General features: G+C 37.4%; 1 protein-coding gene across 1 annotated transcript in view; it reads right to left on the reverse strand.

The window, feature by feature from the left end:
- The window catches only part of prim2 (DNA primase subunit 2), a 447,314-nt gene that overhangs the window by 377,514 nt on the left and 52,735 nt on the right, over window positions 1-17,065 (reverse strand). Inside the window, exon 6 of the mRNA XM_028820502.2 lies at window positions 6,561-6,656. Within this exon, the coding sequence (XP_028676335.1) occupies window positions 6,561-6,656 (96 nt within the window). The remainder of the gene's footprint in view (window positions 1-6,560; window positions 6,657-17,065) is intronic.

Raw genomic sequence — 17,065 nt, forward strand, 5'->3', positions numbered from 1 at the left:
CATGTAATGATATGAATACACTTACTGCTAAAGAATGCATCTGAGTTGACAAATGATGATCAGATGTATGTTGACATTCAAGCTTTGCTGTGACTGATCAAGGGGCAAGATGTGTGCCAAAAAATACTTTACCTTGGTTCAAACTTCAGATGATTTGTGACAAGTTAAGGCAAGTTGAGGTTGTGGATATACATTCACCTGGTACCAATGTTTTACTCAGTATGTAACCAAAAGCTTATTCCTTTAAATAACCTGGGTGAGCCTGTGCCCACCTTTAATCAACTGTGGTTGCCCGAATGTCTGATGGAGCTTTCAAAATTCTCTAATGACACCACAGTAATTGAAAACCTCAGCAGAGCCGTACCTCCTGATATTGCCCTAACAATACCATGCCTCAGTTAAAAGCACATGCTGTATATACTTTCAGTCTTGCCTTTTTTCCCTCTAAATTAGACAGACACTTGCAGTGTGTGGCTATTTACCTACTTGCTTTACGTAGTTTTGGTCATACATATGAAGCTGTTTCTGAATGAGCACTCCTTTAATATGGGAAAGGCAGGTACACATTGATTAACCATTCTATGTTCAATGTCTATTTGTACTACTTAAGTGCATACTGATTTATTTATATTTATTATTTTTGAAATTTGATTTACTTATTCCTGCATGCACTCATTTATTAATAATTTAGCATTTCTCTTGGTACTTGCAATTTTATCTTTAACATCTTTTAAAGCATTTTGAGCTACATGTTTTATATGAAAATGTGCTATAGAAATAAATGTTATTCATGAATGTTACAAATGAGCTTTTGATTAAATTTTTTGTGGGCTTTTCTTTATCAATTTTGCGGTTTTAACTCTCATTTGGGGAAGTTTTCCTATTCTTAGAATTGATATCTTATGAAATTGTTGACTCTGACCTTAGGTTTGATTCTTCTTTATCATTTGCACCATATTATTGCCCTGTAATTAGGATAGCGCTCCATGATGCTACGGACGTATTCTTGAAGGTCATGGCTTTTGGGAATAAAGTGAGACAATAAAAAGGTAATCTCGAGTTCACTTCCCTACCCAAATTCTTCTAGATTCCTGGACTTTTTTTTTTTTTTTTTTTTCCTTGCATAATTTATCTAAATTAAAATCTTGTCTTTGATCTTTTTGGCAATGACCTATGCATGTATTTTTGGACTTGAATTTCTTTATTCTCATTTTAGTTTTGATGCTAATATAGCTTGAGCTCATTTTGTTTTTGAATATTGACTATGTCTTTTCTCCTGGTTGCCCTCTCTTTATTTTGCTAGCTCATTTAGCACAACAATATGTATACAAGTAAAATCTGGAAAAAAGTCCATGTTTCAAATGCAGCAACACAATGTATTGCAAACAAAATCCACATTTAATGTGCACATTTTATCAGGGTTACCTCATACCACTGAAAAATGTGGCTAAGGAATTGACTAGAAAATTACAGGTTATATGGAGGGCAAAGGCAAGCAATGTGGTAAGCATAAGTCAGTGCTGACATAAATATGAAATACTGTACAAAGTATGCAGGAATACTGTTAAAAAAAGCAGACATAGCATGTCTTTGAATCTGAGGGCTACACTTAGTTTATTATTTCTCTGCTGAAATAACACCATTTTAAAACGCAAACTGTTAATAAAGATATTTTGTGCACAATGTATGATGCATGATACCTGTCTTAGCACATCAGAGGCGTTTCCAATTGAAATTTGAAACCTTCAGACCTTCTTTTCCATACCAATTACAGGCAGAGGAAATATGAAGTGATTCAGCAAGATGCTCAAGTTTAAACGTAAAAAGAAACCAGCAAATGATCCGATACATAAGTAAATATGCATATGTAAGATTTCCTTCACATAACCTTTGCCAATTTAGTGACCATTACCAATTTATGTATGAATTAAGTGATTTTAACACTTTTTGCCTGATTCCTTTATTGTCTAAATAACTAGTTCTTAATGTTCGGTCATCAGGGTTCTTTGTGGCTGCGGGTTTTTGTCCCAACCAACTTATTCTCTTAATTGGACTCTTCTAGGCCATTTTTTACCCCACTTTGTAGGCTCTTATCAACCATCTAGAAATTAAACTGGCTATGCTATGTTTTTACTGAATGAAGTTGGAATCTGTGTGTGTTAAATTGGTAAGAATTTTTTCCATTATCATTTTTTTGTTCATTTTTAATGCTCTGGTTATATAGAAAATTATTTAGTAATAAGTATACAAGTGAATAATAATGAAGTAGTTGCTCCTTTCAGTGCCATTTGTGCTATTAAAAAAACAAAATAAGGATTTAAAGATACTAAAAAAAATATAATCTCAATTTCAAGAAGTGTAAATCTGGCACTACTGCACCTTTCTAACTATAAAATATAAGAATGAAAATGGGTCAGGTAATTAAACAATGAGATCAATTAAAGTTAACAATCACTGACTGATTAAGAAACTGGTTGGAGTAAAAACCTGCAACCACATGAAGTCCTGAGGACTGGATGTTGATAACCATTGGTCTAAATGAAATGTGGCATCAGGAATACCATGAAGCCATGACTCTGACACAATATATAAAAGCAAGATTTTTCTTTTAAGTCTTTGATGTAATTAAGCCTGTGTTGCTTATCCTATTAAATGTTTGCTTGAGTATTACGGTCTCTTTTGTCATGGTATTTTTTCATTTTCTGTATTTGAATTTGAGCCCTCTTGCCAATGATGGGCACAACCATGTTACAACAAGTGAGGAAGAAAAATAGAGGCAGTATAAAAAGATTATTCAACCTTGAGTCTCACAAGCAAAACATCAGATTGGTATTATATCCCGAAGTACTGACTGACCTTAGGTGTTCCTGCTAAAACGATACAGAGAGGTATGCCCTGGCTACAAATAATGTCATTTAACCACATTAATAAGACAATAACTTATTTAGAAAAATGGCATGGCATTCTCGGGACTATACTTACCCTCTTTATCTAGTCCTTCAGCTAACATATGTTGGTTTAGATTAGGCAGTGCAAATCACATTACACTCCTAATGAAGAATAATGAGTTGTTTTTGCAATGTTGTGGCACTAGCGGACTAAAAACCAACCACCTTCCCCCCACCAACTTTAGATTGCTTTAGTGCTTGCTTTCCCTTCAAGTATGTTCAAGAAATATGTAGTTTTTTATCCACCTGAATGGTACAGTAAATATTGACTGAGGCAATGAGTGCTTTGACTGTTTATATTTACTTTGTGAAATTTCATTTTTGTAAAACCTTCTATGCAAACACTGCATCAATTGAAAATGAACAACATTAAATAATAAAGTGACCTACATACAGTCATCTACCCCTACTAACAGAAGTGTACATTTTAAGACATTCATTCTTTACCATTTACTGTAGCTTACTTGGCTATCCCTTAGCTTACTCATCACATTATCCTAACATGATCTTTAGTGGAATGAGGAAATGTACAATATTAACATTTTTAGCAATAATAATTTATTTTATTTATATAGCACCACTTCCAAGATCAAATCACTACTCATTACAACTAAAATTTTCATGTTAACATTTTTTTTTTTAATTTAAAATCCTATTTAAATGTTTGACTTAACATAACATTTAAAAAAAGTCATACATGGTGGCACAACAAGCTGGCATTCTGATTATCTTTATTTCTATGAAGGACTTTACTAAATATCTCCAGAGATGTTCAACTGGGGTCAAGTGTGGATTCTGGCTGGGCCACTCAAGGAAATTCATAAAGCCATCTTTAAGCCACTCTTGTGTTGTCTTCACTTTGTGCTTGGAGTCATTGTCTGTTGGAAGGTGAACCTTCAGCCCAGAACATCTAAAGCAGGTTTTCATGAAGTCTATCTCTGTATTTTGCTCCATTCAGATTTCCCTCAACCCTGTCTAATCTCCCAGTCCCTTCCTCTGGAAAACAACCCCATAGCATGATGTTGCCACACTCATGCTTCACCCTTGGAAAAGTACTGCACAGAGGAAGAGAAGGATGGGAGTATGTGCTGATAGTGCATTGCCACATCCACCACACATTGAACCACTTGGATTGAGACCCGAGTGCAGCAGGTGGCACCACAGCACAACACTAAAACATTGAGGTTTCCCCATCCCTCCGCCCCCCCCCCACCCCCACCAACCCAGGTTTTGCCAGTAAGTTGGAGGACCTACTTGCACGGCTGGATGCAGATTAACGTCATACCCAGGACAAAGCAATTGCAGGTTATGGGCCTTGCTCAAAGGCCAAATGATGAAGAGTTACTTTTGGCGTGGCGTACCAGATTTCCTCCAGACGCAATGGTAATCTTGATTTCATGAGACCAGAGTTTTGATTTCTCACAGTCTTCAAGTCCTTTAGAGTTTGCAAAAAGGCACCTAAACTGGTTTGCATTTCTCTTTTACTGAGAAGAGGCTTCTGCCTGGCCTCTCTGTCATAAAACCCAGATCAGTGATGGTTGTCCTTCTAGAAGTTTCTCCCATCACCACACATGTTCTATGGGGATCTGTCAAAGTGACCATCGGGTTCTTTGTCACTTCTCTTACCATGGCCCGTCCTCCCATGGTTTCTTGGTTTGGATGGGAGGCCACCTCTAGAGTAGTGGTTGTCCTTAACTTCTTCCATTTAAGAATTATGAAGACAAGTGTGCTATGGGACTTTTTCAGTAACCTTCTCCAGATCTGTGCCTTGACACTATGCTGCCTCTAAGGTCTGCAGGCAATATCTTTGATATCATGGCTTGGTTTTTGCTCATTTGAGGGCCTTTCTATAGACAGGTGTGTACCCTTCCTAATCAGTCTAATCAATTAAATTGACCACAGGTGGATTCCAAATAAGGTGTAGAAATATTAAGGATGAGTAAAAGAATATGATGCACCAAAGCCAAATTTTAACTGTCATAGTAAATACTTGTGTCAATGTCATAGTTCAGGTTTTTTAAGTATAGGCAAATTTAGCCTGGTGTATAAAATTCATTTTTGGACAAATTCTAAATACCTGCATTTCATTTTTATATATACAGTGTGAGTGAAAATTATGTTAACACTAATGGTACTGCTATGTATATACTTGTATACAATTTTTGTAGACAATGTATGTGCCACATATGGTACATGCGTTGAACATGATGGTGAACAGGTTGAGACATTCCTGTAAATCATCTTGCACATATGAAGTATATTTTGTGAATACTGTGGTGGGTTGGCACCCTGCCCGGGATTGGTTCCTGCCTTGTGCCCTGTGTTGGCTGGGATTGGCCCCAGCAGACCACCGTGACCCGGTGTTTGGATTCAGCGGGTTGGAAAATGGATGGATGGATGGATTTTGTGAATAAATTGTTTCCACCATTCAAATGTTTTAGTAAGATTTTGCTTAATTTGCAGGGTCAGATTATTTGTTAATATGATATCTGTTCTTAAAAATAATTAGGTAACTTCAGAGGATCAATATTTTTATGATAAATTCAGCAAATAAAAGTTTTGCAAATATCCCAAGAGATATACCTTTATTAAGTTGTGCTGTCTTCACCTAGAAGCATTTATTCAACTACAGAAGATTTAATACATTTTTACAGCATAGTCAAGCTTCTGCTACGCTTTGTTGCATATTTGTCTTTGTATTATATTACAGCACAAGTATTCCACACAATATCCCAATCCTGATAAAAGAAATTCATAATGGATTGAGGAATTAACATTTTATGCATGATTTAAAGTATTGCTTGCATTATAGTCTAGTCTGTTCATAGACAACAGGGTCTTTTGTATGGAAGGCAAATAAATATTTTTCACAGTAATTGAAGATGACTAATAAGCTTCATCATTTCAGAAAAACTTCCTTACAGAAGGAACTTAAAGAGCTCTTTTCAGCAATTCATGCCCTGGCAATTTAAGTAATTCTTTCTAAAATTATTTGCTTTGTGGCATTGTAAAGTTAATCCGTTCCTTCCAGAGACAATAATGGTTGTCTTGACTATAATAATTACAACAGAAAAGCTTCTATTACAAGCAGAAAACTGAACAGACGGTGGAGGTCATGCCTATGTTAACACATAAAGACACATTTTAATAGTTAAATTAACACAGAAGACATATTTTAATAGCTAACCTGGCATTCATAATTTCAAAAACTTGCCACTGCTTTTGTGATGTAGACTAATCTAGAGAGGTTTTTAAAAAGTCAGGATTATAAAGTAAAAAATGCAGCAATGTTTTATCAAAGAATTTATAAATGGATACATGATAATAGTAGCATTTGTGAATGAAGTGTTCATTCACATGTAACCCAAGATGGGATTTCAGTCCAACTAAGGCGACATTTATGAAGATACCCACACTTTTTATAAAAACACCAAATCTAGCATTTAGAAATTAAAAAAAAAAAAAAGATTTTTTATATTTTATTTGAACATTGTATTTATTATTGATCTACAATTTATTCATTGTAATGAAATCATTACAATCAACAAAATAAATTATTTAAAGGACAAAAAAACTAATCATATAAGAATTTTTTTTTTTATTTCAACTCACCTTATAAATCTCCATTTCTTCAAGTTTTACAGCGGATATGTTTGCATTGGAGTGGATGATCGAGAGTTTCACAATCCTCCTTTCTTCTTCATTGATCTTTATTAAAAAAAAAGAAAAAGAACAGAATCTTCATAAATATGAGTTACAAATGCATTTTGTTTTTTTGCCATCTTGTCTGTTGGCACCCATACAAGTTAGAAAAAGCACACCAAGTGCAACACATATTGGAATAAAACTAAGATACAATTGAGTGTAACTGGTTTCACAAACTTTAATAAAAACAATCAAATGCTTAAAAGACATCTTTAGAGAAACCAAAATACACGAGTAAAGTTTTCTTTGTGAAATAAAGCAAAATTGTTAAATTTGTACATTTCTTTCTTGAAAACTAGGAGGCTTCTCCCCCTGCTCGCTTCATTCGCCAACTCGTCCAAAAGCCAGCACTATGCACCGTTGTAACGCACCCCATGGAGACGCGGTCACTCCTCCGAAACCCCCTCTTAAAACGGTGAATCCGAACACAGGGTCATGGGGGTCTGTTGGAGCCAATCCCAGCCAACACAGGACACAAGGCAGGAACCAATCCCGGGCAGGGTGCCAACCCACCGCAGGACATACACAAACACACACCAAGCACACACTAGGGCCAATTTAGAATCGCCAATCCACCTAACCTGCATGTCTTTGGACTGTGGGAGGAAACCCACGCAGACATGGGGAGAACATGCAAACTCCACGCAGGGAGGACCCGGGAAGCGAACCCGGGTCTCCTAACTGCGAGGCAGCAGCGCTACCACTGCACCACCATGCCGCCCGTAACAGTGATACAATGGGAAACAAATACATCTTTCTTTACCTCCTCTTTGCTCGATCAGCTGTTAGCTTGCTGCTGCCGTGCCATGTGATCTGCATTTTGTGCGGTACTTCAAACGTTTAAAAGCCTGTACAGCAGCTGTCCTTTTGTCTCTCTTCTCCCCCAGACATCCTCAAACACTTTTCGATCTCTTTTCACTGTTCCGTTATTTCACCGAGTAATATTTGCCGTTTGTTTGCACTAATGTGATCTTTACTCTCATTTTTGTGAGACTTTCATTTTCCTACTTTCATTATCTCTAACCTGCTCTGCATGTGTATCATGGAACTTGCTTCCAAAGGTTGTAAGTAGGACGTGACTTGACCGTTTCATGGGATGTGAAAGTGTCTCTCTGTCTATCTTCAAAAGATCACGTCTTGTCACAGGAAAAAAGTCTATCGTCGTAAGATTTTTTTTTTTTTTTTTTTTTTTTTTTTTTATAATGGAGAGTTATTCAAAGTAACCTGTTTTCTGGTCTTGTGTACTCATTTATTTTTCTGTTTTTTGGCAATAAAGCTAATTCAATTTGTTGTGTTTGTTTTTTCTCTCTCAACCAAACAGTACATTGGTTATTTTCAAAAGTTCAATGAGCAAACCTTGTTGACTACTACAAAACAATAATCAATAACATGATACAATTTTGTTATTCTCATAAGAATGTGTATCAGATATTTTCACAAATATATAGTGTATATTATTTTGTGTGTGTGCATAAATTTATTGTGCACATATAATTTTTTTCATTCACCTAATCCAGTTTAAGATAAAGGTAAAGACCAACTTTTTTACTTGTGAACTGAAGTTCAACTGGCCTTGTGTGTGTTAGAACTGAAAAACATAAAATATGAAAAAGGCAACAATGGATAAAAAAGAAAAAACTTTGAAATACAGTGTGTGTCATACTCTATTCAGCTTGTCTTTAAACAAATATGGTAAATATGATCTTGGGCCAGGATAGTGCCTCAGTGGTTAGCAAAGCTGCCTCATGGACCCAATACCCTGGGCTTCAAATCCAACATATGTAGTCTCGTTTGTAAAACTTTGAGTAGATCTGAGCGTGAAAACATCATAAAACAGGAAAAGGCATAGGGGAAAAATAAAAAAAAAAAAAATCTGAATTGCCCACGCTACATGAAAACTGGATGTAGCCATGTCAGTTAGCTAATGGCTTCCAGAATGGCGGTCAGGATAGAACTGAAGCCTTGCTGAAATGTTCCTGACCTGTTGACCAGTTCTCTGACAAGTGACAACAGGTAGCCAATATAAACTGCTGAAAAACCAAAAATGTTTTTCAGTGCAAATACACTTTTAATTAAATTAAAAGAATTACCACTTTTGAGGTTTGATAGGATTACAATGTCAGCACACATTCTAATTAACGGCTCACTGATATCATTTATTATGCGCTCGAGTCTTCATTTAGCTGGTTAACCCTAATGTCCTCACTTGATTAAGGGTATTGTCATTTCCCAGTTTCTCTTAAATGCTGCGCAAGGACAGGACAGAGTTGTCGTAAATATATGCACATTGTCCCATCAAGTTTTCTTTGATAAATCCAAACATTTGCATGGAAAGCTGCATAAACACATTTAAAGCCTCTTGTGTGTATGCACGTTTTATAAATTTGACCCCTGGTCGCTTTTAATGTGGAATCTGCACATTCCTTTCATGTCTGCATGGACTTCTCTATGGGTAAAGTACTCTGCAATTCCCTGCCCAATACCTCAAAAGATGTCAATGTTAGATTAAATGGCAATTCTAAATATACCCTGGATAAGTGAACATACTGTATGAGTGTATACATGAGTGTGTCCTGTGAAAGACTTACACTCCATCTTGAATTCTTTCCTGTCTGGGGTCATATGCTCTTGGGATAGCATCTGGGTCTGCAAGACTCTGAATTAGGTTTGACAATACTATGTTACAAATGCTAATATTTTCTTGCCTTTTTTATTCTTTGTTGCATGACACTATAGTATTTATGTTACGAAAGAACAATAGTGTAGAGCAGGATGGTTACAGAATTGATAGACCATTTTTGTTTTCTTTGGAAATGTGCTGTCTATGGCTTTTTCAAAGTCAGTCAGTCAGTCTCAAACAGTCCACTAGCAGTTTAACTTTATTAAAATCTCATACTTGTTAAACCTCAGGTCTGACATTTTGACAAACCACTCTGTAAAACACATACTGTATATAGAGCTACTTGTAAAAAAAAAAAAAAGAGCAGCTAGAAGTAAAGCTTTTCTATTTTTGCATCTAAGCTGAAATGTCTTAACTGTAGTCAGGGCACAATTAAATAAACTTTCAGCTCATCGTTAACCTCAATTCACAAGTGCTTGTAGGCTGTGATTCATTCAGTTAAGTTCAAAGTTTATTGTCATGTGCACAGTAAGGAAACATTTTTCCCTGTAAAATGAAATTCTTTCTTTGCTGTCCACACCAAATGACAAAACCAACGTTTAAAGATAAACATAGATAATAAGTAGCAGATTCAACCAATTCTCGATTTATAACAGTGGTCACACGCACTGGATATTTCTTTCTTAGGTCTATGACCACGTCTTCTGTGTTCTTCAGATTTCTCCTAAGAATGTAATTAAAGAATCAAAAAACAACTTTGATGTCTCGCTGTTAGAAAACACACCTCCGATGAAGTGTCATCTTTTAAAAATCTCACCAAAGCAGCGAGTGTGTGAATAACACAAGAAGCTCAACACTTGTGTATGAAATGTTCAATACTGTTAAGAAACCTTAGTTTTCAATGGTGAACGTGTTAAAAGTATTCAGGGGTAACAAAACGGTGTTAAATCTTAATTGCTGGCTTCAAGTCACAATAAAACTATAGAGACAGAGAATTAGTTTTAAATTATCCCCAAGTTCTGTCAACTTCTTTGCATGCAGAACAACAAGGGCACGGGTAAAAAAAATCTATTAAAAAATCTTCTGCAGATTATAAAGTTCCTCCAGATGTTCAAAGATAAGATATTCAGCATTACAAACCACAAATTCTCAAAAGTTTTTCTGCTCAGCAGGCATGCTATTTTCAGTCGATGAGAGCTGTAATCTCCAGGACAAGCTGCTTTTATAGAATCTGGTCAGAACTACAATTAGTGTTATATTACATTTGAAACAAGCATCTTTTGGTACTGTCCCATACATTTTACCTTAAGGGTTTTCTTCTTATAATCATTGAAAATATACAAATGAAAACACACATTAAATCTAAGCAACAGAAGAGTTAAAACTACATATACGTGGTAGAGTAAGCATTTTTGCATATCACTCTGACCATGTCAAATAAAGAATAAAACAACAAAGTTTACTAATGTTTACTAGAGGACGATGCTAAAAGCTCTTCTCCACAGCTTTCCACACTCCTTTCCAGAAAGCCTTTGTATAAACCTGCCTCCTAAATTAAGGTGGTTTAATTAAAAGTTTAAAGAAAATGGCCATTAAAAAACCCACAACAATTTCTATTCTATCCATCCTTGAGTTGCTTCCTGGGCTGGGGGTGATTAGACTGCAGTCCTCTCATAAGGTTCCCTGGGTCCCAACACCCTGATATCAAATAGTCTTTTTAAGAGATGGGCCTGAGCATTAATGAAAGCTCTATGGCTGCCTCGTCTTGGATACCAGACAGGAGGACTCAATTAGTACTCCTGTGGTTCATTCTTTCCACCTGTCAGTTTGGGAGACATAATCCAGCCTCCCTCAAGGATGACAGTTCCTCCTGCATGTTGCAGTAAAGATTTATAGCTGTACTCAGGCAACCAATGTAACTACAGGCTTAATTCCTACCATTGTCTCAATGAGAAGTTAGTCCATGCAGTTAACTAAAATTTTCTTAAACAGCTTCCCTCAAAAAATTCTGAGAATGTTCAGACATACAGGGACAAATATTTCAGCCCACTAGCTTTAATGCTCAGATGCTGAATTACATCAGTGGTATGAACTCCTGGTCTGGAGGGCCACAGTGATGGTAGCTTTATATTCTAATTAAATTTTCTTAATTAAAATGCAATTCCTGGTACTAATGAAGACTGCAAATAAATTAGATTGCCACTTAAAAAAATTAAGTGTATATTTTATTATACCAAGATGACCAACAAGAACACTTTTAGATTGCTGCGGTGGGCCTGCCAGGGGTCTGTTTCCTGCCTTGCGCCCGGTGTTGGCTGGGATTGGCTCCAGCAGTCCCCGTGACCCTGCGTTAGGATACAGTGAGTTGGAAAATGACTGACTGACTGACTTTTAGATTGTATTCATTTTTCTCTTATGTGTGTATTAAAGCCTTAAGGAGATCTTTTGGTAAATATTCATTATTTAAACAATATTTCTGATACATAGAAAGGTTATGTTTCTTTAGGTTTTACTGCTGCATTCAGTTTTTAACTCAATGTATATCATATAATATTTCAGTTATATAATGTAATGTTGTATAATTTCTCTGAACTAAAATTAATTTTCCCTCAGGAGAAAAATAAATGCACAGTAACTGGCATACTTAATTTATAAAGAACATACAAGGGAGCAAATGATACCTGGTTAGCTGCTGGTTGAAGTGTTAAAATCTGTGTTTAAACCCCTTACCACTTAAGGGTACTGGGCAATAATCCCACCAGACTAAAACAGAGCAGAATGGGGTAAGCATTGTCTCATGAGTAAGTAATAGAATCTGTGACTAGTTCGGATTTATTTATTTTTTTATATAGATAAGTAATAACCACTCCATCATTTATTTTGGAGACAGCAGGGAGTGGACAAGCCATGTAATTAAATCAGATACTTAATTTCCTTATAGCCTAAAGCCTTTAATAGAAATTACAGCCTAAAGGGATTTTGCGGTCTAGATTACCCACCTCCAGCTATACTCCTAACTTCAGGATAAGGACAATAAAACAGACTATTGTCACTTAGCAAATATTGCATAATTATAACAGCTTTTAATTTAAACCAATGTGGGTACTTGTTATGGGTCCTTCAAGGCATGAGCCCCATCTCACGTGTTATAAATACCTCCAATGCACCCAAGATCTGATAATAATGTTTGTGTAAAAAAAAATGTTTTGCAAAAATCCTGTACCTCAAGAACAAACATTAATGAAAAGCAATGTTAGGTATAAATAAATGCACTTGAGACCAGAATTATAGCAAACAACTTAACTGCTAGAGTTCAGAAAGATTATTCAAGACAGTATGGGCTGATGCATAATTTTTCATTTGCACACATACCAAAAAAGATCAACAGTCAGTGTCAAGAGGAGCATAATTTTCAGCAAATAAAATTTATTCACTTGCTCATCTTGCTGCATATTCATGCACTGGCTGATTCACGAACTACTTAATGACATTTTCCAGTTTTCAAGCAGATAAAGCGTAAAACACACACAGCACTAACAAGCCTTGTGTTAGTGTGCCGCAAGCTTTTTCACCTACTTTATCATGAAAATGAAGAAGTACATGGCAATAAATCAACTCTTTCTCTCATCCAGAAAACGATGACTAAGTGCTACACACTGGGAACTCTTAATTTTGTGCTCCTGAAGAGAACATTTTCCATTTTGCTGAGAACTAGATTGCTTACCTCCTTGGAGACTGACATTAAAGACTGACTTCCTTTAAAACTGTCACTTTATTTCTTGTATAACCCTACAGAAAACATGTCCATCACTGCTTAGTAGAATACACGGCTGTTCATCAAAGTACCACACACTTTGTGACATACAGTAATACAAACAAATCTGTAAACATCATGATTCCTTTAATTAATGCAATAATGAAATGCACAATTCATGCCTAAAAGGAACTTCAACTTAGAAAATATAAAAACAAAGTGGCACGATAAACTGTTCAGCTCATTCATTCTCAAACCACTTAAATTAAATTCTGGGATGGTGGGCGGGGGGTGTCTGCACTTATCCAGGAAGTGCTGAGTATTTTATTTCCATATAAAGGATAACAGTAGGACACAATAATTAATATTAGGACACTGCATACTACAGACTGCTAATTCTCAATACAGGACTGGATTATGTTTAAACAAGCTTCATGGTCAAAGGTTTTTGGGGCATCAGGACAAAGTCTGCTTTAGTACATTTAAATCATGAACTTAAGGGCAAAATGAAAGTTTCAGAAGTCAACAGCTCTGATGCTTTTTCTTTTTTTTTTTTTTTTTTATAAGATGACTCCCAAGTTTTCACTTGAAATGCCACCTCCAACCAGAAGGTGACAGTTCTTAAGACTACAAAAAGAAGCCAGATGTTACAGAAATAAAATATCTACATAACAGAATCTGTTAGCAAAAATCTGATTTGCTGAAGCTCATTCAAGTTAATGGTTCATCCACAGTTCTTGGGGCTGATCCTCCAATTATCTGTGAGCCACCCAGTCTCACTGAGATTGCACAGGTGGTGAATGAGCTGAGGGTAGGGAAGGCTGCAGGGATCTGCGCTATACGGGGTGAACTTCTCCAGGCTGGTGGCAAGGCTGTGCTCCTGGCATTGCAAGCAATCTTTGCTTCCATTTGGGAGACGGGCATCAACCCAACTGATTGGAAAATAGGACTTGTCGTCCCTATCTGAAAAGGGAAGGGTGATCGCCTGGATTGCAGCAACTACAAGGGGATAACACTGCTCTCTAACTTGGGTGAGGTCTTTGCTAGGATCAACCTCAATAGGAGCCATGATCACCTGCTCACTTACCAGTGACCTGAGCAGTCTGGTTTTACGCCTAAGAAGTCAACCATCAACTGCATCCTGGCACTGAGGGTTCTCATCGAGTGCAAACACAAATATCGGCAGGGTTTCTTAGCAGCCTTTGTCAATTTTCATAAAGCATATGACTCAGTTGATCGAGCTGCCCCCTGGGACATCCCGAGACTAATGGGATCGCCCCAAAAGCTGTTGGATACCATGGCCAGCCTTTACACTCTGGTACTGTGAGTGCTGTGCAGAGTGGAGGCAGAACCTCTGCGTTTTTCCCCAGTTGATTCTGAGGTTTGTTTCTGTTCCTACTCGGTTCAATACTTGCATGGAGTGGGTGTTAGGCAGGGTCATGGGATCCAGTGGCTGTAGGGCATCTGTTGGTAAAGAGAGATTCACTGACCGAGAGACTGAGCAAGGAGTCTGAGTGTCTGTGCTTGCAAGATCCATGCCTTTCATGTCATCTTGGGCACAGCCATCAACAGTGTGTCTGTCTGTGGAGAGAATGTCAGCCTCATCAAGAGGTTCACTAACCTCGGCAGTGACATTCGTGTCTCTGGTGACTCTTCCTATGAAGTCAGTAGATGGAAAATGGTGTGCATCAATACTGATATCTCTGCAAAAAGACGAAGGTCCAAGTCTTGTGCTCCCTGTTTTGCTATACTGTATAGTTGTGAGACATGGATGCTATCCAGTGACCCGAGATGAAGACTGGACTGGTACTGTGTCTCTTAGGAGAATCCTTGGGTTTGACTTTGTGTTGCTCACGGAGTCCCAAATGAGGCACATTACCTGTATTGCGAGGGAGCATCAGTTCTGCCACTATAGCCATGTGGCTCTATTCCCAGAGAGTGATCCGGCTTGCAGGATCCTCATTGCTGAGGACCCAAGTGGCTTGACCAGGCCAAGGGGACCCCCATGTAACATCTGGTTGTGGTAGATAAGATGGTCATTTCCGGAGGGTGTGGGACTGGACCGCATGTCTATCTGGGAGGTTGCCAACCAGGATCCCAAGCTGTTTTGTCATGTAGTGGGTGTGGTAATGTGCTGTACCAGTGCAACCATTATTCACTATAAGTCCACAAACAAATGATTTAACCAAAATACAGTTGGACATTCATCAGATCAAGATTTTAACTTTATGCATCTCAACGTGTTAGAACAGAATCAAGGAAGTAGTTACTGACTTTCACAGCGCCAAAGAGCCCTTCTGTTTGGTTACTATTCAGGGAGTGGATGATGAAGTGGTGTTGCACTCCTGCAAGTACTTGGGGGACCACATCAGTGACAGTCTGGATGTGCCTCTTAACACCGAGGAACTATATAAAAAAAGAGCAGTGCAAGCACTTTTTTCTTTTATAGCGAGGGATCACTGTATTTACAGTAATCCCTCGCTATATCACGCTTCGCCTTTTGCGGCTTCACTCCATCGCGGATTTTATATGTAAGCATACAGTATTTAAATATATATCGCAGATTTTTTGCTGGTTCGCGGATTTCTGCGGACAATGGGTCTTTTAATTTCTGGTACATGCTTCCTCAGTTGGTTTGCCCAGTTGATTTCATACAAGGGACGCTATTGGCAGATGGCTGAGAAGCTACCCAGCTTACTTTTCTCTCTCTCTTGTGCAGACTTTCTCTGATCCTGACGTAGGGGGATTGAGCAGGGGGGCTGTTCGCACACCTAGACGATACGGACGCTCGTCTAAAAATGCTGAAAGATTATCTTAACGTTGCTATCTTTTGTGCAGCTGCTTCCTGAAACGACATGCTGCACGGTGCTTTGCATACTTAAAAGCCAAACAGCCCTATTGATTTGTTTGCTTTTCTCTATCTCTGTGACATGCTCTGCTCCTGACGCGCACTCCTTTGAAGAGGAAGATATGTTTGCATTCTTTTAATTGTGAGACGGAACTGTCATCTCTGTCTTGTCATGGAGCACAGTTTAAACTTTTGAAAAAGAGACAAATGTTTGTTTGCAGTGTTTGAATAACGTTCCTGTCTCTCTACAACCTCCTGTGTTTCTGCGCAAATCTGTGACCCAAGCATGACAATATAAAAATAACCATATAAACATATGATTTCTACTTCGCGGATTTTCTTATTTCGCGGGTGGCTCTGGAACGCAACCCCCACGATGGAGGAGGGATTACTGTATTAGAGTAAGAACTTTATTTATCCCCAGAGGGAATTTTTGGCTTTTTACAGAATCTCATTTAAAAAAAAAGAATTCTCTCTCTCTCTCTCTATCACACACACACACACACACACACACACACACACACACACGAACAAACACCAGAATGATTTAAAAGAAAGAAAGAAAACTTCTGACTTGGCAGTCACAGTTATTATAGAGCTTCTGTAAAAAGCCAAATCTTCCCCGGGGGATAAATAAAGTTCTATCTATCCATTTGGGACTACTGTGAATCGAAGATGTCAGATAAATAAGAAACAGTTTTATTCCTACAGGCTAAAAGCAAGGGGACATCTCAAAAGCATGTGACTTAGTCAAGTAGGTGCATGACAACATTGCACAAAATGAGGGTCTTGACCCAGGTACATTTTCGATAGCAGGAGTCAAAGAGAGATACACAAGGTATATAATATTGAGATGAACTGCACTTCGTTTGTCACACATGGATCAAGAGTACATATTTTATCAGGTGAAAACATCAATTCATTATCTGAAAATCTAATTCAAAGATCCCTTTTGCAACATGGTCTCAGATTATCTAGAGGTAAACTCTTTTGAAATCCCTGACATTGTTTAAAGATGCTATCAATATATTTAACAAAGTGAATAAAGTTCAGGCCTTCCTTATCATCTGATTGTAATACATTCTTGAAAACAGGTCAGAAGACAAAAACATACAGTGGTGTGAAAAACTATTTGCCCCCTTCCTGATTTCTTATTCTTTTGCATGTTTGTCACACAAAAAGTTTCTGAT

Source organism: Erpetoichthys calabaricus, chromosome 15 (genome assembly GCF_900747795.2).
Source record: "Erpetoichthys calabaricus chromosome 15, fErpCal1.3, whole genome shotgun sequence".
Lineage (NCBI taxonomy): Eukaryota > Metazoa > Chordata > Cladistia > Polypteriformes > Polypteridae > Erpetoichthys > Erpetoichthys calabaricus.